The sequence below is a fragment of the Sapajus apella genome, unplaced genomic scaffold (assembly GCF_009761245.1).
Source record: "Sapajus apella isolate SASKATOON/1434 unplaced genomic scaffold, GSC_monkey_1.0 scaffold213, whole genome shotgun sequence".
NCBI classification, from domain to species: domain Eukaryota; kingdom Metazoa; phylum Chordata; class Mammalia; order Primates; family Cebidae; genus Sapajus; species Sapajus apella.
In genome coordinates this window covers 294006-319279 of record NW_022437153.1, presented here as the reverse complement: position 1 = coordinate 319279, position 25274 = coordinate 294006, and the positions used below count along the sequence as shown (strand labels likewise).

Here is a 25274-nt window from a genome sequence, read left to right as displayed (position 1 = left end):
CAGGACACTCCATAGTGAACTCATGTCACAAATGCGAGTTCTTAATTTTTCTAGGCCTCGGCTGGTTCATCAGGAAAATAGGAACAAAAATACCTACACCAGGGCCAGGCGTGGTGGCTCATGCCTGAAATCCCAGCACTTTGGGAGGCCGAGGCAGGTGGATCACCTGAGGTCAGGATTTCGAGACTAGCGTGGCCAACATGGCGAAACCCTGTCTCTACTAAAAATACAGAATAGCTGGCTGTGGTAGCGGGCACCTGTAATCCCAGCTACTAGGGAGGCTGAGACAGAGGAATTGCTTGAACCCAGAGGGAGGGTGGGCGGAGGTCACGCCACTGCACTCCAGCCTTGGCGACAGGGAAATTCTGTCTTTAAAAAAACATAAAATAACTACACCTAGGACTAACGCACCATTAAATGAAACAGTGCACCTAATGCACAAAGACTAACACCTGACACGGAATATTCAATAGTATTTTAATGATAATAACTAAGAGTAACAATAGCTACCATTTATATGGTACTTACTACATGATGAGCACTTACATAATCTTATTAACAAATACATGGACAATCTCTTATGATATAAACATTTCAAATATAGGATTCTGACCTATGTATACGTAACAGGAGAGCCACTATAGAGAAAATATTATGTCTATTGATACTTTTTATATGTTTTGTATTTACATATATTTTGTATGACATAAAATGCAGGGATCTGAACTATGCATACAATAGAATATATGCTATATAAATAATTTTATACAAATATGTAAGTATATTTAATATGTTATATGTTATATATTTCATGAGTAATATGGTATATATGATTAGCATATATATAAATGTTACAAATACACTGTGTTCAATATTGTAAAAAAATGTACTGTAGGCCAGGTGCAGTGCCTCACACCTGTAATCCCTTTACAGGGAGGCCAAGGTGGGCAGATCACTTGAGGTCAGAAGTTCGAGACCAGCCTGGCCAAGATAGTTAAACCTTATCTCTACTAAAAATACAAAAAATATTAGCTGGGCATGGTGGCATGCGCCTGTGATACCAGCTACTCAGGAGGCTGAGGCACAAGAACTGCTTGAACCTGGGGAGGCAGAGGTTGCAGTGAGCCGAGATAGTGCCACTGCACTCCAGCCTGGGCAACAGAGCAAGACTCTGTCTCAGGGAAAAAAAAACAAACTTATATATATATATGTATATACACACACACACACACACACACACACACACACAGAGAGAGAGAGAGAGAGAAGAGCAAGCTTAAATATACTAAAAGTTAAATATATTGTAAGAAAATTAATATGTAATATAATTATGGATACTATTGACAGTTATAGTGTTATTAATCTATTATATAATTACATTAACATGTGAAATATAGTATATTTGTATAAATAACATTTATATATAATTTTTTATACATTCATACATGTTTGTCATATATAATGTTTTGTATACTTTTAAAATAATGTTATATCTTTGGCTAGAGTTGCAGAGAATACCAATGTGTTAAAAAAAAGTAAACAAAAAAATTAAAATATAAAATAAAAAGTCATAGATGTGCATATTTGTAACTATATATTATAAAATATATAGTATTTTATATGGTTTCACATGTAAAATAACTATAAGTATTTCAATGTACTTTATATGTTACATACTATATGCTATATGCATTACATATATTACATATTTCATCCACATACGATACAAAAATCTGATGAAAATCCATGCTGTAAATAAAATGTAAATATATAAGTAATACAAACGATCTCTATATATACATACACAAAATAAAGACCAGCGGGCAGGTTGCCAAATATGAATAGTTGTATCTTTGGGAGTGATTTCCATTTTTTTTTGTTTTTTAGAGACAGGGTCTTACTCTGTTTCCCAGGCTGGAGTACAGTGACATGATCATGGCTCACTGTAACCTCGAGTTCCCAGGCTTAAGCAATCCCCTGCCTCAGCCTCCAGAGTAGCTAGGACTATCAGCATGCACCACAATGCCTGGCTAACTTTTGTATTTTTTGTTGAGACAGAGTTTCACTATGTTGTCCAGGCTGGTCTCAAAATCCTGGCCTCAAGCAATACTCTTGCCTTGGCTTCCCAAAGTAGTGAGATTACAGGCGTGAGCCACCATGCCCAACCCTCTATTTTATTTTTCATAATTTCCTATATTTACCACTTTCTCTATATTCTGGTTTTGCATTTAAACTCTTAAAAATAGTCCAGGCACAGTGATATAATCACAGCTCATGACAGTCTCAGCCTTCTCAGTTCAATCAGTCCTCCCACCTCAGCCTCCCAAGTAGCTGGGACTACAGGCACATGCCACTGTACTTGGCTAACTTTTTGATTTTTTGTAGAGATGACGTCTCAATATGTTGCCTAGGCTGGTCTTGAACTTCTGGGCTCAAGTAATCCTCCTGCCTTATTATCTCAAAATGCTCAGATTATAGGTGTGAGCCACTGTGGCCAACCTAAATGTTTATCTTTTTTAAAATGTACCAGTGTTTAAAACTGATCATCAAGAACAGCAGAAGTTTATTATTTTCTTTTTTTCTAGAGGCAGGGTCTCACAATTTGCTCCAACTGGAAACCTACCATCATTGCTATGTCTCTTCATGCAAAGACTATGATGATCATCAAAGCAAGTACTGAAGACACCTGCTGTTTAAACAGGGGTTGGGGGTACTGAGAACCCATGATTAAACGATGTCGGGGGAACTTCACCATGAAGGAGTTCACAGCTCCACCTGAAACCACTGATCAATCTTAGCACCAAAACCTGAACACATTGATCAGTCTTAGCACTAAAAGTAGGACAACAAGCTACGCGCCCTGTGTAGTGAAGCAATGGAAGGCTCACAGCGCCTCCAAGAAGAGTGTTCTTGACAAAGGCATTGATCATGGCTCTAAACAAGTCACAACGGTTAACTGGCAAATACAGGAAATACGAGGAATAGAGAAACAAGGAAAGGAGACCACAGGATGTAATCAGCAAAACCCAGGATGTGAGACAGTCTGTCTATATAAGGCAAATGACCCATTCTATGCGAAAATGCAACAGCATCCAAAATGAAAAAGGGCATTGCAGGAGAGGTTGTGAGAGGTTAAGAGTTTTAAGAAACATAACCATGGCCGGGTGTGGTGGCTCACGCCTATAATCTCAGCACTTTGAGAGGCTGAGGCAGGCAGAATGCTTGAGCCCAGGAGTTCAAAACCAGCCTGGGCAAAAAAGCGTAGGTCCCATCTCCATATAAAAACAAAAATAAAAAATGAAAAAATAATAATAAAAATAAAGAAACATAACCAAAGTAATATACAGACATTCTTTGGGTCTAGTTTCAAACTAAACAGCTTTAAAAAGCAACTTTTGGCTGGGCACACCAGTTCACGCTCATAATCCCAACACCTAGGGAGGCCAAAGCAGGAGGATCACTTGGGCTCAGGAGTTTGAGACCTTCCTAGGCAATGTGGCAAAACCCCATCTCTACTAAAAATACAAAAATTATCTGGGCCATAGTGGCACACACCTGTGATCCTAGCTACATGGGAGGCTGAGGCAGGAGAATTGCTTGAACCTGGGAGACAGAGGTTGCAGTGAGCCAACATCAAGCCACTATACTCTAGCCTGGACCACAGAGGGAGACTCCATTTAAAAAAAAAAAAAAATTGGCTGGGCACAGTGGCTCATGCCTGTAATCCCAGCACTTTGGGAGGCCGAGGTGGGTGGATCACGAGGTCAAGAGATCGAGACCCTCCTGGCCAACATGGTGAAACCTCATCTCTACTAAAAATACAAAAATTAGCTGGGTGTGGTGGCGTGTGCCTGTAGTCCCAGCTACTCGGGAGGCTGAGGCAGGAGAATTGCTTGAATCCAGGAGGCGGAGGTTGCAGTGAGCTGAGATCATGCCACTGCACTCCAGCCTGGTGCCTGGCGACAGAGCATGACTCTGTCTCAAAAAAAAAAAAAAAATTAAAATTAAACATAAGTGGTTAAAATTGGGGGCAAAAGTTTACCTTTCCCTTCATTTCTACACTCCAAAGGTAACCCCTGCTAATAATTTTGATTATAATACTTTCTGGTATACAGATATAATTATTTTGGTTATATATTTACTTATATAATAATTAAAACAGTATCCTAAGAGCTATTAAAATAATAGCAATATCAGCCTAGACAACATAACAAGACTTCATCTCTACAGATTAAAAATTTTAAATGGCTGGGCACAGTGGCTCACACCTATAATCCCAGCCCTTTGGGAGGCTGAGGCGGGAGGATCATCTGAAATCAGGAGTTTGAGACCAGCCTGGCCAACATGGTGAAACTCTGTCTCTATTAAAAATAAAAAATTAGACAGGTATGATGGCATGTGTCTGTAGTCTCAGCTACTCAGGAGGCTGAGTCAGGAGAATTGCTTGAACCTGGGAGGCGGAGGTTGCAGTGAGCCAAGATCACGCCACTGCACTCCAGCCTGGGCGACAGAGTGAGACTCCATCTAAAACAAACAAACAAAAAAAAAACATTGCGGGGTGCAGTGGGGCATGCCTGTAGTCCCAGCTACTCAGGAGACTGAGGTGAGAGGATCGCTTAAGTCCAGGAGTTCTGGGTTGTAGTGCGCTATGCCGATCAGGTGTCCGCACTAAGTTTGGCAACAATATGGTGACCTCCCAGGAGTGGGGGACCACCAGGTTGCCTAAGGAGGGGTGAACCGGCCCAGATTGGAAATGGAACAGGTCAAAACTCCTGTGCTGATCAGTAGTGGGATCTCGCCTGTGAATAACCAACACACTCTGGCCCGGGCAACATAGGGAGACCCCGTCTCTTTAAAAAAAAAATAAAAAATTAGCTCGGTGTGAGGGCACATGCCTGTGGTCCCAGTTACTTGGGGGGCCGCTGAGGCAAGTGGATCACTTGACATCAGGAATTCAAGACCAGCCTGGCCTGTCTCTACTAAAAATACAAAAATTAGCTGGGCATGTTGTTGCATGCCTGTTATCCCAGCTATTGGGGAAGCTGAGGCAGGAGAATCATTTGAAGCCAGGAGGTGGAGGCTGCAGTGAGCCGAGATTGTGCTGCTGTACTCCAGTATGGGCGACAGAGTGAGACTGTCTCAAAATAATAAAAAATAAATAAATAAAATAAAAATATAAATTAGCTAGGAGTGGTGACACGTGCCTGTGGTCCCAATTACTTGGGAGGCTAAAGTGGGAGGATCATTTGAGGCCAGGAGTTCAAGGTTACAGTGAGCCATGATTGCACCACTACATGCTAGCCTGGTTGGCAGAGACCTTATCTCAAATAACAATGATAATAATAATTGTTAACATACGTTATGTTTATTATGTTCTAGTCATTATTTTATGCATCTCACACGTTATTTAACCTTCAATAACCCTGTCAGATCCCAGGCACAGTGGCTCATGCTTGTAATTCCAGCTAGTCGGGAGGCTAAGGTGGTAGGATCCCTGGAGCCCAGGAGTTCGAGGCGGCAGTGAGCTATGATCATGCCACTGCACTCCAGCCTGGGTGACAGGGCAAGACCCCTGTCTAAATCAAATTAAATTAAATTTGGCCAGGCAAAGTGGCTCCCTCCTGTAATCCCAACACTTTGGGAGGCCGAGGCAGGTGGATCACCTGACTGATGTCAGGAGTTCGAAGTCAACCTAGCCAACGTGGTGAAACCCTGTCTGTACTAAAAAAATACAAAAATTAGCTGGGTGTGGTGACATGCTCCTGTCATCCCAGATACTGGGGAGGCTGAGGGAGGAGAATCGCTTGAACCCCGGGGGCAGAGGTTGCAGTGAGCCAAGATCACGCCACTGTACTCAGCCTGGGCGACAGAGGGCGACTCTGTCTTGAAAAAAATATGCTACTACAAATATCCTTGTTCATGTGTCTCTCCTCACCTATCTGCATGTTTCTCTAGGCACAAACAGAGGGTACTCATATTTTTAATTTTGATGGAAACCATCAAATCCCCTCAGGAAACACCGTGAAAGTGCAACTAACACTTTCCCGAGCCTGGGGGAGGCCTGCTTCCTCCTAGCCTGGGCCACAGGAAGTCAGCAAGCTTTCCTCCCTGACTCAAATCTTGATTAACCATCAGATTGCACTTACCACAACAGAACATGATAAGAGACCATACTAGAGTCTAGAGGAAGAGAAATAAACTAAATTTTAAAAATCATTATTTTCCACATTTTTAGAAATCATTAGCAAAAAAAAAAAAAAAGAAAATCTAGACAATTTCACGTTAGTGCCTCAAAAGCCTCCTTTGACACTTGTCTGGGGAGCCCCAGAGGACTGCTGGGAAATGCATCTCAAGAAAACAGCCAAGAGATGGGAAACTGCCCCTAAACGGCCCAAATCACATCTGAGCTGCCCAGACAGACCTCTCTGCAGCATATGGGGTTGACTGCCCAAAAGGGGTAAACTCACAGAGTTCAGCAAAGGGACATGTCATGACTTTCTGCATGCAGTGCGGAGGCTTCAGCCTCCCTACTCCTACTCCAGAGCCCAGGGTATCCTTCTGGGGCCCAGTCACCAGAAAAAAAAATCTGCCTGTTCCAATGACCTCAACATCTAGTAGGAAAAGGTGGCCCCTCTCAAACTGATGAAGAAAACTAGAGCTTTCGTGAGATTTGCAACTCTGCAGAAGCCATGGGTTCAATTAAATCCCAGTTCCACCACTGATCTCACTGAGGGTCACTTCAGCTTGGCCTCAGTTTTCTCAGCTGTAAATGGGGATGATAATACTGAATTTGTATGGTTGGACTGTCACAAGAAACAGGCAGGAGACTGCTGTGGTTAAGAACTCAGGATCTCGGGTCAGGGAGATCTGACTCAGAATGATTCCAGGCCAACCTGAGAGCCAGCTTTCCTCATCTGCAGATGAACAATGATAATATCATGGAAAAGTTGAGATGATTTATAAAGATAATGTATAGAAAGTACTTAATACAAAGTCAGGCTAGGTTGTTACATTTTTATTCTTTTTTGAGACAGGGTCTCACTCTGTTACCCAGGCTGGAGTGCAGTGGTGCAATCTCAGCTCACTGCAGCCTCCGTCTCCTGGGTTCAAGCGATTCTCGGCCTCAGCCTCCCAAGTAGCTGAGATTACAGGCTTGTGCCACCACACCAGGCTAATTTTTGTATGTTTAATAGACACGGCGTTTCACCATGTTGCCCAGGCTGGTCTCGAACTCCTGGCCTCAAGTGATCTGCCCACCTTGGCCTTCCCCAAAGTGCTGGGATTAGAGGCATGAGCCACCATACCCAGCCAGGTTGTTTTATATATATATATATATATATATATTTTTTTTTTTTTTTTTTTTTTTTTTTTTTTTGAGACGGAGTTTCACTCTTGTTACCCAGGCTGGAGTGCAATGGCGCGATCTCGGCTCACCGCAACCTCCGCCTCCCAGGTTCAGGCAATTCTCCTGCCTCAGACTCCTGAGTAGCTGGGATTACAGGCACGCACCACCATGCCCAGCTAAATTTTTGTATTTTTGATAGAGACGGGGTTTTACTATGTTGACCAGGATGGTCTCGATCTCTTGACCTCGTGATCCACCCGCCTCGGACTCCCAAAGTGCTGGGATTACAGGCGTGAGCCACCGCGCCCGGCCAAGGTTGTTATATTTTTTAAATGACAATGTATATCAGATCTTTGGCCTACAAAGTGGAAATTGTTTTTATTATAGAAACTTGTGGCCGGGCGTGGTGGCTCACGCCTGTAATCCCAGCACTCTGGGAGGCCAAGGTGGGCAGATCATGAAGTCAAGAGATCAAGACCACCCTGGCCAACATGGTGAAACCCGTCTCTACTAAAAATACAAAAATCAGCTGGGCATGGTGGCGCACACCTGTAGTCCCAGCTACTCAGGAGGCTGAGACAGGAGAATTGCTTGAACCTGGGAAGTGGAGGTTGCAGTGAACCAAGATTGTGCCACTGCGCTTCAGCCTGGCGCCTGATTATAGAGTGAGACTGTCTCAAAAAAAAAAGAAACTTGTTTAAAAGGGCTAAAATTTTTATCAAATTGAGGAAAATCCCTAATTGCCTGATATGTAGAGAAGTGTGCTTTCTGTAAACATTCCAAATTCTTTTTTTTAATCTTTTTTTTTTTTTTTTTGAGATGGAGTCTCACTCTGTCACCCAGGCTGGAAGGCTGGAGTGCAGTGACATGATCTCAGCTCACTGCAACCTCTGCCTCCCAGGTTCAAGTGATTCTCCTGCCTCAACCTCCCAAGTAGCTGGGATTACAGGTGCATGCCACTACATCTGGACAATTTTGAGATTTTTTCTGTAAGTTTTTTTTTTTTTTTTAAATAGACACAGGGTTTCACCATGTTGGCCAGGCTGGTCTCAAGAACTCCTGGATGTCAAATGATCAGGCCACCTTAGCCTCCCAAAGTGCTGGGATCACAGGCATGACCCACAGCACCAAGCCCCAAATGCTATGATCATGAAAAAGCAATGGCTGGCTGGCAGGTGGGTATGGGAGGTTACAGCTACTTTGTGGGGATGCATACGGAACCTTGAACCAGGCCTCATTAGCTGTGTAAAACTAGCCAGAGGTGAGGTCACTTCCCTCTCTACCCACAGAGCTGTGAGGCCCAAATATAACACCCAGCCAGATGTGACAAGTTCCCTTACCAGGTAAACTGGTCTTCGGTTGTTATCCATCGCAGGGATGCCCGTGAGGACCTCGGCCAACACCTGGAGAGAACAGAACGTGAGTTAGCACGGTTCAGACACTCATGCACACGGCCAGGCAGCAGATTCTGTCTTCTCAGTTGCAAAGTCTGAGCTCCAGGTGCTACTCTTCATTGCCAGCAGACACACCTGCCCACGTGGGAATATCACTAAACACCTCCTCCAATTAAAGATGCCACCTAGCTACTAGTAGGAGGTTGTAATTAATTGATAGCCAGTCAGGGAAGATGGTTCTCAAAAATTCATGTTTGTGTATGTGTGTGTTTGTGTGTATTACCATAAGATATATATAGGTATAGATACAGATATCAACAGATATAGATATATGCACACATATATACACACTATTTTTTAAAGATTATTTTGTTTAAAAATCCTTCAGCTGGCCGGGCGCTGTGGCTCATGCCTATAATCCCAGCTCTTACGGAGGCAGAGGTGGGAGGATAGCTTGAGCCCAGGAGTTCGAGACCTGCCTGGACAATATAGCAAGACCCCAGTTTAAAAAAATAATAATAAATAAATAAAATAAAAATCCTTCAGCTATGGCAAGCAGGCATTGCTGTGTCAATCTCAGGGAAAGAAGGCATCTGCGTGCAGGCAGGTATCTATTCGAGACAAATCTCACAGCATCCATAGCATGTTTCACTCTCAGGCCTTTATTAACATTATTTATTCATTAATGCATCCACTCGCAGAACCAGCACAGCCCTGTATCCGTGTAAGTCACCACAAAATTGACAAACCATGATATACGTCTTAATAAACAGGAAACCTGCTTTGAATAAGATTTCTCAGGAGACAACAGCATGACGGTTAAGGGCGCTACAGTCAGGCCTGAGTTCAAATTCTGACTCCATTCCTTACATGCTCAGGTGATCTTTAGCACATAACTAAAACCTAAGCGTCGGTGTCCTCATCTTTAAATGGAGACTAGCAGTTGTGAATATGAAAGGCATGAATATCCCACGTTTAGTATGGAATCTCTCTCCTACAGCATCTCTCGAAAGTCATAATAGGGTCCCATTTATCGCCAAGATTCCCTCCAAGCCTGGAGGAAGGAAAAGATAAAAGGTTTGAAACCACCCAGGATTAATAAGACTGGCAGTGGCCAGAAGGGGGCAGCAGAGGGCACCACTGCAGCAAGCAGGACAGGAGTCAATTGAAAACGGACTCCTCTCTCGTCCCTGCCAGGAAGGGAAGGAACAAGCAGATATGAATAAACAAAAAGTTCCTGTGCCTCTTCCCACAGGGCAGGCTCTGAGTCAAGTCCTTTATAGAGGTCATTTAGCGCTCATCAAAAAAACACTGAGCAATGCACTGTGCTCCCCACAGGAGGAACCAAAGTTCAAAAGCATATTGGTCAACCAGAGACAGGGCTTAGCAAAAGGGTGGCAGGAGCCAGTGGGCACTCAATGAATGGATGGATCGGTGGGTAGATGGATGGACAGATGGGTGGATGTTTGGGTAGGTGGGTGGGTGGGTGGGTAAGTGCATGGGTGGATGTGTGGGAGGGTGGATGGATGGGTGGGTGGATGGATGGGTAGGTGGGTGGGAGGATGGGTGCGTGGGGGGATGGGTGGGTGGGAGGGTGAATGGATGGATAAGGAAGTAATCTGTGACACCAACAGCACAGTTAGAAGGTTGAGAGTAAACAGGTATCAGAAGAAGGGTGTAAAGGTGGGAATAACAATAAGCATAGTCATCATAATATTCTTGGTAGGTGCAGGGTACTGTGCTCACCAGTTTATATACATCATTCCATTCATCTCCACATGTATGGTTAACCCACCCTTACAGAAGGCATAACAGGCCCAGAGATACAGGTGCTGGGTGTAGGTCACATAGTGAAAGTAACTGAGCTGGGCCTAGGGGTTCCATCCCCCTGGTTCTTAAAGGAGCAGGAGCCTGGACTAGCCCTGCTGAGCTTCACTGAACAACTCGCAGTGGGGCTGAGGAAGGCAGAGGAACCAGCTGGGAGACACAGGGCCGCAGAATCTGGGGTACCGGATGAGACAGAGGTGAGGCAGGGCTATGGCTATGGTGGCAGAGATAGACAGGAGACTGTGTTCAGAGAGAGGAAGTGCACAGTTCAAGGCTAGAGAAGAGAGGGTGAGGCCCAAGGGGCAGCTGTATGCACTTGGCAGAAGCCAACCTGACTGCCACTCTTCTCAGCCAGCATTTCCCAGACCGGGTTCCATGGAACACTGATGAGGACAGATATTCTGAGAAAACGAGCTTCCACAGTCGAATGAGTTTGGGAGACACTGCATCCCCTTCTGTGGTGAATTCACAAGTACCAGATTAAAGGCTCATTACCATCCTACCATCCTGAATTCATCTTGTGGTAAAGAAACCTGCTTGACTTTGCCCAATGCAGTATTTCCAAGCCTATCAGGGCACAAACCCTTTTAACACATCAATCCTAGAGGTCCAAAGGAATTGGTGTTCTACAGAAAGATACTTTGGAGACTGCTACATGCAGACCATGAGCTTCTGAGGGGAGAGACTATGTTTTTGTTACATTCATATTCCTAGTTCCTGGCACGATGTAATGGCAGATAAGGATGGTGGTGGTGGTGGGGAGGGGTGCTGGGTGGGAGGATGGTCACTGAATAGATGGGCAGCTAAAGGCTGGATGGATCAGACAGCAATGAAAAAACAAGGACAAACAGACACCTGGATGGACAAGTGGATGGCTGGATGGGAATTAGGGAAGTGAGGAGAGGATATTTGTAGCATGCTGGAACCTGGACACTCATGAGTGGTTTTCCTTCAAGGGTTGGCAAATTTCTTCTGTAACAGGCCATACTGTAAATATGTGAGCCTTTGTGAAGCATGTTCAGTCTCTGTCACATATGCTTATTTTTTTTTTTTTAGGAGTCTCACTCTGTCACCAGGCTGGAGTTCAATGGCGCAATCTCAGCTCACTGCAACCTCTGCCTCCCAGGTTCAAGTGATTCTCCTGCCTCAGCCTCCCGAATAGCTGGGACTACAGGCGCATGCCACCACGCCCAGCTAATTTTTGTATTTTTAGTACAGAAGGGGTTTTACCATGTTGACCAGGATGGTCTCAATCTCTTGACCTCATGATCCACCTGCCTCAGCCTCCCAAAGTGCTGGGATTACAGGCTTGAGCCACCACAACCAGCCCACATATTCTTCTCTGTGTTTAAAAATATAATCCTTCATAAATGTAAAACTGCTCTTAGCTCACAAATCACACAAAATAGCCCTGTGGGCCACGGCTTGCCAGCCTGCTATACTTTGATGGAATGTGTCTGCGTGCCTCTACTGTGCCCTGTGGTTACAAAGGAGCCGTGGGAAGGACGGCCCCAGCCTACGCAGAGCAGGACGCTCTTACTATTCCACAGCTGAAGATGTCCACTCGCTTCGTGAGCTGCCCCACCCGGATGAAATCCTCTGGCAGATATGCGGCTGATGCCTGGAACAGGTGGGTCTTCATTATGGTGTATTTTGACCTTTTGTTGACAGGACACAGGTGAGCCATTGGGTGAGCAAGCTTGGGGGTGAGATTTTGGTCTAGCAAGACATTAGAGCTGTGGAAACAAAAGGAGAGAGAACCTTCTCATTTTGAGCTGGATAACCACAGGTTGCCATGGAGACCCTCTGGGTAGACGACAAAGCGGTAGAGCAACATCAGCTCCTGCAAGTTGGGGTCTCCAAAGACCCTCAGCATGGAGCTTCTGAGCCAGCCCTGACCGGGGAAGAGAGGGCATCAGGAGCACACTCCCTCCAGCAAATGGAGATGGAGCTCCAAATTAGTCTTGCTGCCCCAGGAATGTGGCCAAAGAGGTACAGCCTCCCCGATCCCCACAGATGCCAACCCTGATTATCCTCAGCCTGCCAAGCCTATAGGCTGTGCTGACTCAGTCTCTTCCGCAACTGTTCAACCCCCAGCTCTGGCCCGGCTGACTCATGTCTAAGTGGCCAGCATCCTTTTTGACTAAACCTGCCTGGATCATGGGAAGTAACAAGAACAACAAAAACAAAAATTCATCCTGGCCGTGCGCGGTGCCTCACACCTGTAATCTCAGCACTTTGGGAGGCTGAGGTGGGTAGATCACCTGAGGTAAGGAATTCAAGACCAGTCTGGCCAACATGCCAAAACTTCATCTCTACTAAAAATACCAAAATTAGCCAGGTGTGGCAGTGTGCACCTACAGTCCCAGCTACTCAGGAGGCTGAGGCAGGAGAATCGCTTGAACCTGGGAGGTGGAGGTTGCAGTGAGCTGAGGTCATGCCATTGCACTTTAGCCTGGGTAACAGAGTGATACACTGCCTCAAAAAAAAAAAAATCATTTGACCAAGTCATCTAACCCACAGGAGCAAATGCTGAGAATATCTCAAAAAGGGGAAAAATATAAGCCACATGTGTACAGATATTTAGTGCAGGCCAGGTATGGTGGCTCATGCCTGTAATCCCAACACTTTGTGAGGCTGAGGTAGGAGGATCACCTGAGCCCAGGAGTTCAAGACCAGCCAGGGCAGCATAGCAAGGCCTCATCTCTGCTAAAACAAACCAAATTAGCTGGGCAGGGCGGTGCATGCCGTGGTCCCAGCTACTTGGGAGGCTGAGATGGGAGGCTGAGATGGGAGGCTGCAGTGGGCCGAGGCTGCGTCACTGTACTCCAGCCTGGGCAACAGAGCAAGGCCCTGTCTCAGAAAAAAGCTGTGTGTGTGTGTGTGTGTGTGTGTGTGTGTGTGTGCATGTACATGCATACATGTGTGTATATTTACTGTAGAACTAACTCCAAAAAACAATATTTTAAAAAGTAGACACCAAATTCCAATATTCACTATTAGGAGTGGTTAAGTAAATTATGGACAAATTCCTTTAAGGAAAGACTAAGAAGTCACTAAAAAACATGACACGCCCTGCAATGTAGGGCAATGTTTACTATGTTAAAATGAAGGAGTAAAAAATGGGATGTCAAGTGGTACCCAGGTGCTACCTTGAGACTAACGATTTGTGTGGTCAGGAGCTGAAAAAAGAAACAAAACCTAGAGGCCAGCTGATAAGTCAGGGTAGGGGTAGGTCAGTGGTGACCTCTCTCACCCTTTCATTTCCTTGCCTGCTATTATAATTATTGGTGCAATCAAATAAAAACTGGGGGAGAGGGCCAGGCACAGTGGCTTGTGCCAATAATTCCAACAGTTTGGAAGGCCAAAGTGGGTGGATCACCTGAGGTCAGGAGTTCGAGACTAGCCTGGCCAAAATGGTGAAAACCCTGTCTCTACTAAAAATACAAAAATCAGCTGGGCATGGTGGCACGTGCCTGTAATCCCAGCTACTCAGGAGGCTGAGACGAAGAATCACTTGAACTTGGGAGATGAAGGTTGCAGTGAGCTGAGAGCTGAGACAGCACCACTGCATTCCAGCCTGGGTGAAAAGAGTGAAACTCCATCTCAAAAAACAAAACAAAACAAAAAAATCTGGGAGAGTGAAAAGAAGAAAGGACTTCCACAAATCAAATGGAAAGAGAACTTTCGGGAAATATGAGTTCTGTGTCTCTGGAGCCAGTTCTGCCAGATTTTCTGATATCTTCGGAATCCCTCCCTATCCTAACCATCCTCAGACAAGGACCTCTCCCTGTCACATACATGGCACCGAGATGCTGGGGTGCAGACCTAATCTGTGGGAAGCCTTCCAGACAAGATGCTAACACCAACAGCTACACAAGCATGGGACAGGTCTCAGAGAAGACACTGAACGAGTAGCTCGAAAGCCCAGGGAGTTGGCGGACATGGGCCAAAGTTCAAGGATGAGGTCCAGGCCAGTTGCTAAGTGGACAGTGAGATGCAGCAGGGTGTGGAGGGCTTGCTGGGAAAGCAGCAGCTCAGAGAGACAAATGTGGTGACAGGTAGGTGATTCATGCTGAGAGCAACTGGACTCAGAGCACAGCCCAGAAACACTCATTTTTGAGGGCATAACAGAGAAAAAGACACGCAGGGGAGGGCAGAGGAGAGGAGGTAGGGAGAGAAGAACGAGACAGGGTGAGTGGTGGGGGGGAGTGAGCCAGGAATAGGTTCTGGTCCCACCCTTGCTGCTCAGACCCCAGCAGGGTCCAGCCCACCTCTCTCACCTCTTGACGTTGCTGTGGATGATCTCTAGGCCATGCAGGTACTCAACAGCACAAAGCAGCCCCGAGCAGATGCTGACACGCTGGGGCCAGAGGAGGGGGTCAGAACCACCCTAAGAGAAGGAAAAGCAGGAGGACAAACAGTCACCATGTACCTTTTTAAAGTCCTGATGGCAGGGTCCCAGGCTCCCGTCCCTCCTCCCGCCCTTCACGTTCTCTGCCACAGGGCTGAGCATGATACTATGGGCTTTTTCATTTTTTTGTTTGTTTGTTTTGAGACAGGGTCTTGCTCTGTCACCGAGACTGGAGTGCAGCATTATACCTCACTGTAGCCTTAAAATCCTAAGCTCAAGTGACCCTCCCACCTCAGACTCCTGAGGAGCTGGGACCACAGGCGCATGCCATCACTCCCAACTAATTTTTGTATCTGTCATGGAGACAGGGTTTCGCCATATTGGTCAGGTTGGTCTGGAACGCCTGGGCTCAAGTGATTCACCCACCTTGGCCTCCCAAAGTGCTGGGATTACAGGCATGAGTCATGGGCCTGGCCCTATTCTATGGGCTTTGACATCAGATATATCTAGGTGTAACTACCAATTCAGACATGCACTAGCTGTGTTAATTTTGGGAAAAGAGACTTAACATCTCTGAGCCTCAGTTTCCTTGGGTTTAAAATGGAAATGTTAATACCTACATTTTAGGGTCGCTGTAAGGATTCACAGGAGTATATGGGATACCCCTAGCATAGCACCTGCCACACGTTAGGTGCTCAATCAACAGTTATTTTTATCAAGAGGCTGGTTGGGGTGGGCTAACACCTCTCATTTGCTCCTACTGTTGTTCTAAGGCTGATTCTCCCAGGCTAAATCATCACCATTTTTTTTTTAAAACAGAGTCTCTTTCTGTCACCCAGGCTGGAGTGCAGTGGTGCGATCTCAGCTCACTGCGACCTCTGCCTCCTGGGTTCAAGTGATTCTCCTGTCTCAGCCTCCTGAGTAGCTCTACTACAGGCATGTGCCATCACACCTGGCTAAGTTTTATATTTTTAGTAGAGACAGGGTTTTACCATATTGGTCAGGTTGGTCTCGAACTTCTGACCTCAAGTGATCCACCCACCTTGGCCTCCCAAAGTGCTGAGATTAGAGGCGTGAGCCACCACGCCTGGCCTCTTCACCTATTTTTTAAGCGTTGGCGTACGTCACACATCCTCTAAGAACTTGCCTGGACAATCCCTGCTAATTTCTTCTCAAAAACTCTAAAACCTAGAGCCAGACAAACCCAGTGTAAGCCCTGGCCTGACATTTGTCCACTGTGTTCCTTTGGGAAAGCCATTTTGTCTCTATGTGTCATAGATTCCTCTTTTGAAAAATGGGGCAAGAAACTGCATTGGTTATGGCACGGCCTGGAGGAGATGACCTGTGTAAAACCCGTATCATGGCAGCCTGCACACAATGAGTACTCAGAGAAGCTAACAATCATTAAGTATGCCATGAATAACTGCTTTGTCTGGTCCTGCCATGAGAAGCAATAATTCTGTTATGGAATAATTCTTTTCCCTCTGTTTGAGGATATGATAAACAGAAGGCCTATTTTGAAACACTGTAATTTGTATTAAGGATTACCTTGACATGATATAATACTCTAATAGTAAGTTTGCTTCTTATCCTGGGCCCCAGCCATCTAGTTCTCCCTAGCAGCAGCCAGTGAACCAGTTTCTTATGTATCTTTCCAGAGATATTCCATAAACACACAAGCAAATATGTATATATTAGAAGAACATTTTATAATAAAAATTCACCTCCACTTTTCCTTACTCTCTACTCTCTTAATTATTTTTCTTGTCCTACTGCACTGGCTAACACCTCCAGAACCACGAAGAACAAAGTTAGTTCTATGAGATACCTTTGTCTTGCTTCTGATTTGAATGAAATGCCTCTCATCAAATAATTTTTTAATAGATTTTTTTCCTGAAGATGTTTAATCAGATCTTTTTGTGCATTTCTCTTTCTTTTTATATGTTGTCATCCTTGTTCAGGGGTTAGGCTGATCTTCTCTGTATTGTTCCAATTTTGGTATAGTATGTGCTGCTCAAGTGAGCATTTAACCAGATCTTATGTATCCTGGCCCCGCTTCTCTCCTTAAAGCCTCCCTGGTCTCACCTAGATGGCCCCTCTCCCCTCTGAACTTCCATAAGTCCTTAACACGCTTGACTCCATGGCTGGGTGCAGCCTGGTCCCATTCTCTGACCATGAACCAGTAGCTTACCTGACCCTGCAGTCTGTCCTGTAGGGAACCATTTGCCATGTAGGGGTAGATGAAGCTGTGAAACTGTCTTGCAGCACAGAAGCCCAGCACAGGTAAGATATTGGGGTGGCAGCATCTGGAATTGGGCATCAGTGCAGGGGTGAGAGTCAGATGGAAAGAATGATCTGTTTCCTCATGTACCACCCCTCTTCTGCCCTCTCCTCCTCCAAGGCCACCAGTAACCTCCCAGGTATCACATGCTTTGACCCCTAAGGGCCTGGCCCCAGGGTAAAAAGATGAAAACTGCCTGCCTTCAAGGAGTGTGGTGGTCCTCATCCTGCCTTACTGCTCTGCAGCACGTGACTCTTTAACCGTCCCATCTCCAGAAACATACTGAGAGGTTAAGGGACTTGCCCAAGGTCACAAACTAGCAAGCAGTGAAGCCAGGACCAGATCCACATCTGTCTGACTCTGGCACTGGTGTTCTTCCCTGAAATCCTCTTCCACTGGGATCTCAGTCACCATTCTCTCCTGACTCTCCTTCTACCTCTCTGACCACTCTTTCTTGGCCCTTTTCACTAAGACTCCCCTCCTTTGCCTTCCTCTTGCTGCCAGCTGGACTCCTCATCTTGTTTTGTATGTTACTCCACCAGGTACCTCTCATTGCTATGAGGAACTTTCCCAAATCTCTTATCTCCAGCCCCATCCTAAGCTCCAGACCTGAATGTCAGCTTGCATTCTGATGCTCAGGTCAACATCATTCTAGCCTCAACAAGTCCCAAACCTGCTTCTTCACCCATATTTATTATCCCAGAAAAGCACATCACCACCCACCCAGTATCCTAGAAACCTTCTTATCTCCTGTATCGAATCAGTCACCATTCACTGCCATACATAACTTTTTAAATGTCCCCTTATTCCCCTCTCCTCTGCCTTGGGTCACTTAGATTGGGTCAGTGTTTGATTCAATCTCCCCAAGACTATTGTAAGTGGCCTCTTGCCTTATCTCTCCGCCCTCCTCTGTTTCCCCCAAGCCATCCTATTTACTTGCTTTTGCACACTCACTGCAGTTACTTACATGTCAGTCTCCCCACTGGACCATAAACCCCAAGGCAGGGACTATGTATGCGTCCAGCCTACACTCCTTGGAGCCTAGGAAAGGGCTTGACATTTTCTGATTCAATGAATTAAGGAGTGACTGCCATCTCCATGAGGGCACTAAGTCACAGTAGAAAGGGAATCACACTTCGGTTTTTATTAGATGTGTGTGTGTGTGTGTGTGTGTGTGTGTATATGTGAGTATTCATATACATGTATGAATAGAGAAAGCATTAGAGAAAACATATCAAAATATGGGCCTGGAACAGTGGCTCCCAAAACCCCAACATTTTCAGAGGCCTAGGCAGGAGGATCACTTGAGCCAGGGAGTTCAAAACCGGCCTGGGCAATATAGTGAGATCCTGTCTCTACAAAAAAGTTTTAACAATTAAAAAAGAAAATATAAGAAAATATTAAAATAGTAGTGCTTATTTACAGGCGCTGTGGAAAACACATAGTTTCTATTTTCTTATTTATAATTTTCTTTCTTCCTTTTTAAATTTGTTTTACTTTTTAAAACATTTGTTTATTTATTTATTTATTTTTGAGTCAGAGTCTTACTGTGTCGCCCAGGCTGGAGTACAGTGGCGCGATCTGGGCTCACTGCAACCTCCACTTCCTGGGCTCGAGCCATTCTTGTGCCTCAGTCTCCTGAGTAGCTGGGCCTATCAGCACATGCCAGCATGCCAGGTCTAATTTTTGTATTTTTTTTTTTTAGTAGAGACGAGGTTTCGCCACGTTGGCCAGGCTGGTCTCAGACTCCTGACCTCAACTAACCTTCCCACCTTGGCCTCCTGAAGTGCTGGTATTAGAGGTGTGAGCCACCACACCCGGCCTTTATTCATTTTTGAGACAGGGACTCATTTTGTTGCCCAGGCTGGAGTAGAGTGTCGTGATCTTGCTCACTGCAACTTTCCCCTCCTGGGCTCAAGTGAGCCTCCTACCTCAGCTGCCCGGAAAGCTGGGACTGCAGGCATGTACCACCACACCCAGCTAATTTTTGTATTTTTTGTAGAGATAGGGTTTTGCCAAGTTACCCAAGCTGATCTCAAACTCCTGGGTTTAAGTGACCCACCCACCTCAGCCTCTCAAAATGCCTCTCAAAGTTATGAGTGTAAGCCACTGTACCCAGCCAAAAAAATTTTGTTGTATATATATTTTTTTCAGCTAAGACAGGGTCTCACTATGTTGCCCAAGCTGGTCTCAAACTCCTGGACTCAAGCAATCCTCTCACCTCAGTGTCAAAGTTCTAGGATTACAGACACGAACCACTGTGCCCAGTCAATTTTCTTTATTCTTTAACACTGGTTCCTAAACGAACAGGTATTCAATTTTCCTTTTTTTTTTTTTTTTTTTGAGATAGAGTTTCACTCTTGTTGTCCAGGCTGGAGTGCAATGGTGCCATTTCAGCTCACTGCAACCTCCACCTCCAGGGTTCAAGTGATTCTCCTGCCTCAGCCTCCTGAGTAGCTGGGATTATAGGTATGCACCACCACATCAGGCTAATTTTGTATTTTTAGTAGAGATGGGGTTTCACCATGTTGGTCAGGCTGGTCTTGAACTCCTGACCTCAGGTGATCCTCCTGCCTCTGCCTCCCAAACTGCTGGTATTAACAGGCATAAGCCACCACCCCTGGCCTTCTTTATTTCTTGAAATACACTATAATATAAGGTGCAAGTGAATTATTTTCAGATGAAAATATTTTTTTTTTTTTTTTTTTTGAGACGGAGTTTCACTCATGTTACCCAGGCTGGAGTGCAATGGCGCGATCTCCACTCACCGCAACCTCCGCCTCCTGGGTTCAGGCAATTCTCCTGCCTCAGCCTCCTGAGTAGCTGGGATTACAGGCACGCACCACCATGCCCAGCTAATTTTTTGTATTTTTGGTAGAGACGGGGTTTCACCATGTTGACCAGGATGGTCTCGATCTCTTGACCTCGTGATCCACCCGCCTCGGCCTCCCAAAGTGCTGGGATTACAGGCTTGAGCCACTGCGCCCAGCGAAAAATATTTTTTTTTAAAAAAAGCACACACATAGCTGGGCACAGTGGCTCACACCTATAATCCTAGCATTTTGGGAGGCCGAGGCAGGAGGATCACTTGAGCCCAGGAGTTCAAGACCAGCCTGGTCAACATAGCGAGATCCCCATCTCCACAAAAAAAAAAAAAAAAAGGTTAAATTGGCTGGGTGCAGTGGTGCACACCTGTAGTCCCAGCAACTCAGAGGCTGAGGTGGGAGGATCACAAGCCCAAGAGTTCAAAGCTGCCGTGGGCTGCAGTCATTCCAAAGCCATTTTAGCCTGGGCAATAGAGCAAGAAAAAAAAGAAAAGAAAAAAAAAGTCACGCAAGGTGGCTCATGTCTGTAATCCCAGCACTTTGAGAGGCCAAAGCAGGAAGATCACTTGAGTTCAGGAGTTTGAGACCATCTGGCCAACATGGCAAAACCCCGTCTCTACCAAAAATACAAAAATTAGCCAGGTGTGGTGGCACACGCCTGTAGTACCAGCTACTCAGGAGGCTGAGGCATGAGGATCACTTGAACCCAGGAGGCAGAGTTTGCAGTGAGCTGAGATCGCACCACTGCACTCCAGCCTGGGTGACAGAGCAAGACTCAGTCTCAAAACAAAACAAAACAAAACAAAAAAGGAGAGAGGCAGATTTCTTCCCGTGTGGAAGGAAGGAGTTGGAGTGAGCCAAGCTTCCTTTATAATTCTCACCTGTGCATGGAATCACTACACAGGAGAAGAATGGACTCTGGAGCCAAACCAGATAGATCCAAATTTTGGCTCTGCCACTTATTAGCTGTGTGACCTTGGATGAGACATTTAACCCCTCTGTGCCTCAGTTTACCCATCTGTAAAATAATGTGATAATAGTAGCTACATTTATAGGGTTCTTGTAAGGACTAAATGAGTTTATATGTGATAGAGTGTTTAAAACATGCCTGGCACACAGGAAGCACTATATAAGGGTTACCTATCATTATTACTAAACAAAGCATTTTTCAGAGGGGAAGCTTACCTAAGACAAATTTGCAGCTCTGCCTGGAAGAATCTTTCAATTGATCCTGGACTTGAGCAGGCTGTCTGTGGAGAAAGACATCGAAGCATGAATATCCCACCTTAGCCCTGCAGCCTCCACCCCAACTAGAAACCAAGAAGCGCTCACCTCTCTGAGCTTCTTGAAGACGAGCGGCGTCCCATGCCTGTGCCCTCTGTAGACATCAGCAAAGGTCCCCTGGCTGATTTTGTGGTTTTGATTGAAGTCATCAGTTGCCTGGACCACGTCTGCCTCGCTCCAGAAGAGGCTATCTCCAGCCAAGCTCAAAAGTTTTTCCTGTTTAGGAACGGAGGTGCTGAAGTCCTGGAGACTCAGAGAGAAGAGATGGAGATGACTATGGAATCTGGTTTTCTCTGCTACCTCAAGGGATCTTGGAACACTAGAGCTGAAGGGGTGGAGGGGATCAACTTATCCAATGGAAACTGTAAAAAAGATCTGGATAGGCCCAAGCTCAAATCCCAGCTCCATCTCTGTCTTGCTCTGTGACTTTGGGTGAGTGACTTAACCTCTCTGAGCCTCAGTTTTTCTCCAGCAGCAGAAATGAAGATAACAGTAATAGCCGCAAGAGTAATTGTGAAGGCTGAGATGTGAGTACTCTTAGCAAGTGGTTGGTGTTTCCTTTACTTCAGTTTACAGAAGTGAGCACCAAGGAAATAAACAGCTGAAGGGAGGTCACACAGCTGGTCAGTGGGCGAGCTCAGTGTCCTTGGCCTGATCCACAGACTAGATACTGGGTTCCAGACTCCTGGGAACTAGGATACAAGTTCATATAACCAAACATGATTCTCTAAACCAGGAGTGTCCAATCTTTTGGCTTCCCTGGACCACACTGGAAGAAGAATTGTCTTGGGTCACACATAAAATACACTAACGCTAATGACAGTTGATGAGCTTTAAAAAAAATCTCAAAAAAACTCATAATGTTTTAAGAAACTACAAATTTGTGTTGGGCCACATTCAAAGCCATCCTGGGCTGCATGCAGCCGATGGGCCAGGAGTTGGACAAGTTTGCTCTAAACAGAACTGCAGAGACTGCATGTGTATATAAGCCTATAAAAAGAAGTTCTGGGCCGGGCACGGTGGCTCACGCCTGTAATCCCAGCACTCTGGGAGGCCAAGGCAGGTGGATCACGAGGTCAGCAGGTGGAGACCAGCCTGGCCAACATGGTGAAACCCTGTCTCTACCAAAAATACAAAAATTAGCTGGGCATGGTGGTATGCACTTATAGTCCCAGCTACTGGAGAGGCTGAGGCGGGAGAATCACCTGAACCTGGGAGGCACAGGTTACAGGGAGCTGAGATCGCACCATTGCACTCCAGCTCTGGGCGAGAGAGCAAGACACCTCTCCGAAAAAAAAATAAAATAATAAAAATAAAATAAAAAAGAAGTTCTACTTCTCTTTTTAATAATGTCTCTCTTTAAACCAGATGTACTTACATTTAAATTTTTTAAAGTTACATATGCTCTTAACAGTTTTTGAAAATTAGTATCCATAATCCTATTATCCACTTAACTGCTATTAAAATTTAGTGTATTTCTGGCCAATTAGATATATAAGGATTTATTTTTAAAAACTGGGATCATGCCACACACATAGTATTGATTTCTTTTTGAGACAGGGTCTCATTTCGACTCCAAGGCTGGAATGCAGTGGCATGACGACAGCTCACCGCAGCACTCCCAGGCTCAAGAGATCCTTTCATCTCAGCCTCCCCAAGTAGCTGGGACTACAGGCATGTGCCACCATGCCTGGATAATTTTTTAACTTTTTGTAGAGGCCAGGCACAGTGGCTCACGCCTATAATCCTGCCATGGTGGGAGGCCAGGGCGGGTTGATCGTCTTCAACCAGGAGTTCAATACCAGCCTGGCCAACATGGTGAAACCCCGTCTCTACGAAAAATACAAAAATTAGCTAGGCATGGTGGCACACACCTGTAATCCCAGCTCCTCAGGAGGTGGAGGCAGGAAAATTGCTTAAACCAGGGAAGCGGAGGTTGCAGTGAGCCAAGATAGCCTGGGCAATAGAGGGAGACTCTGTCTCAAAAAAACCTTTTTGGCCAGGTGTGGTGGCTCATGCCTATAATCTCAGCACTTCGGGAGGCTGAGGCAGGTGGATCACATGAGGCCAGGAGTTGGAGACCAGCCTGGCCAACATGGCAAAACCTCGTCTCTACTAAAAATACAATAATTAGCCAGGCATGGTGGTATGCACTTGTAGTCCCACTAAACATACAAAAAAAATTAGCCGGGCGTACTGGCATGTGCCTGTAATCCCACCTACTCAGGAGGCTGAGGCAGGAGAATCACCTGAACCTGGGAGATGGAGGTTGCAGTGACCAAGATTGCGCCACCGCACTCCAGCCTGGTCAACAGAGCAAGACTCCTTCTCAAAAAAAAAAAAAACTTTTCTGTAGAGACAGGATCTCACACCATTGCCCAGGTTGGCCTCAGACTCCTGGGCTCAAGTGATCCTCCCACCTCAACCTCCCAAAGTGCTGGGATTATCCTTCATGGAAGATGATCTATTTATTTTTTAGAGATGGGGCCTTTCTATGTTGCCTAGGCTGGTCTCCAAGTTCTGGACTCAAGTGATCCTCCCACCTCAACCTCCCAGGTAGCCAGGACTGTAGGCATGTGACACCACACCTGGGACATGGAAGAGCTTCATTAACCACACTCATGCAAAGCTGGCTTCTCCCCCAGACACTGGATACAAAGGGTCTCAGACTCACAACACTTTTAGGGGCCATGAAAACATTTTAATTTATTTTAAAATCAGAAAAAAATAACTTTTAGAGTCTAAGAAATTGTTCTCATTTTAAATCCAACTTGGATTTTATTTATCTTCATGCCAATATGGTCATAAATTATTTTTTATTTATTTTTTTATTTTTTTGAGACAGGATCTCACTCTGTCACCCAGGGTGGAGTGTGGTGGCAGGATCACGGCTCACTACAACTTCTGCCTCCTGGGCTGAAGCCATCCTCCACTCCAGCCTCCCAAGTAGCTGGGACCACAGGTCAAAAATAAAATAAAATAATGACCAGGTGCAGTGAAATATTTTTTCTTTTCTTTTTTTTTTTTGGAGACAGGGTCTCACTCTGTCACCCAGGGTGGATTGTGGTGGCAGGAACAAGGCTTACTGCAACTTCTGCCTCCTGGGCTGAAGCCACCCTGCTACCCCGCCTCAGCCTCCCAAGTAACTGGGACAACAGGTCAAAAATAAAATAAAATAATGGCCAGGAGCAGTGGCTCACTGTAATCCCTGTACTCCCAGCACTTTGGGAGGCCGAGGCGGGCAGATCACTTGAGGTCAGGAATTTGAGACCAGGCTGGCCAACATGGTGAGACCGCATCTCTACTAAAAATACAAAAAAAAAAAAAAAATAACTGGGCATGGTGGTGGGCTCCTGTAATCCCAGCTACTCAGGAGACTGAGGCAGGAGAATCCCGCCTCCTTGAACCCAGGAGGCGGAGGTTGCAGTAAGCCAAGATCATACCACTGCACTCCAGCCTGGCGACAGAGTAAGACTCCATCTCAGAAAAATAATAATCATAAATTAAAAAGCAAAAAGTGTACTCACTGAAGTGCCCTTCCCCCCTCTCCCTGCTATTTTTGACCTCCTCTACTTATAGTCTTAGAAGCTTGGGGTAATTTGGTGGTAATTTCCTTTCTCCTCCCCACCCTCAAACCGGTCTCAAGGATCAGACAAAGGGCTAATATCCAGAAATCTACAAAGAACTAAAGCAGATTTACAAGAAAAAAGCGAACCCATTCAAAAGTGGGTGAAGGATATGAACAGACACTTTTCAAAAGAAGACAAATATGTGGCCAACAAATATATGAAAAAATGCTCATCATCATTGGTCATTAGAGAAATGCAATCAAAACCACATTGAGATACCATCTCACTCCAGTTAGAATAGCGATCATTAAAAAATCTGGAGACAACAGATGCTGGAGAGGATGCAGAGAAATAGGAACACTTTTACACTGTTGGTGGGAGTGTAAATTAGTTCA

The 25274-nt window shown here is 45.4% G+C and overlaps 1 protein-coding gene and 1 non-coding gene across 2 annotated transcripts in view; both read right to left on the bottom strand.

Moving 5' to 3' along the window:
- The window catches only part of IRAK2 (interleukin 1 receptor associated kinase 2), a 65817-nt gene that overhangs the window by 7072 nt on the left and 33471 nt on the right, over positions 1-25274 (bottom strand). The window contains exons 6-11 of the mRNA XM_032270661.1: positions 21359-21553; positions 21212-21276; positions 17112-17226; positions 14850-14959; positions 12107-12302; positions 8686-8748 (exon numbers count right to left, since the gene is read on the bottom strand). Coding sequence (XP_032126552.1) covers positions 8686-8748; positions 12107-12302; positions 14850-14959; positions 17112-17226; positions 21212-21276; positions 21359-21553 — 744 coding nt within the window. The remainder of the gene's footprint in view (positions 1-8685; positions 8749-12106; positions 12303-14849; positions 14960-17111; positions 17227-21211; positions 21277-21358; positions 21554-25274) is intronic.
- On the bottom strand, positions 16840-16946 carry LOC116544352. Its single transcript, XR_004265894.1, has one exon. It is a non-coding gene; the product is annotated as a U6 spliceosomal RNA (small nuclear RNA).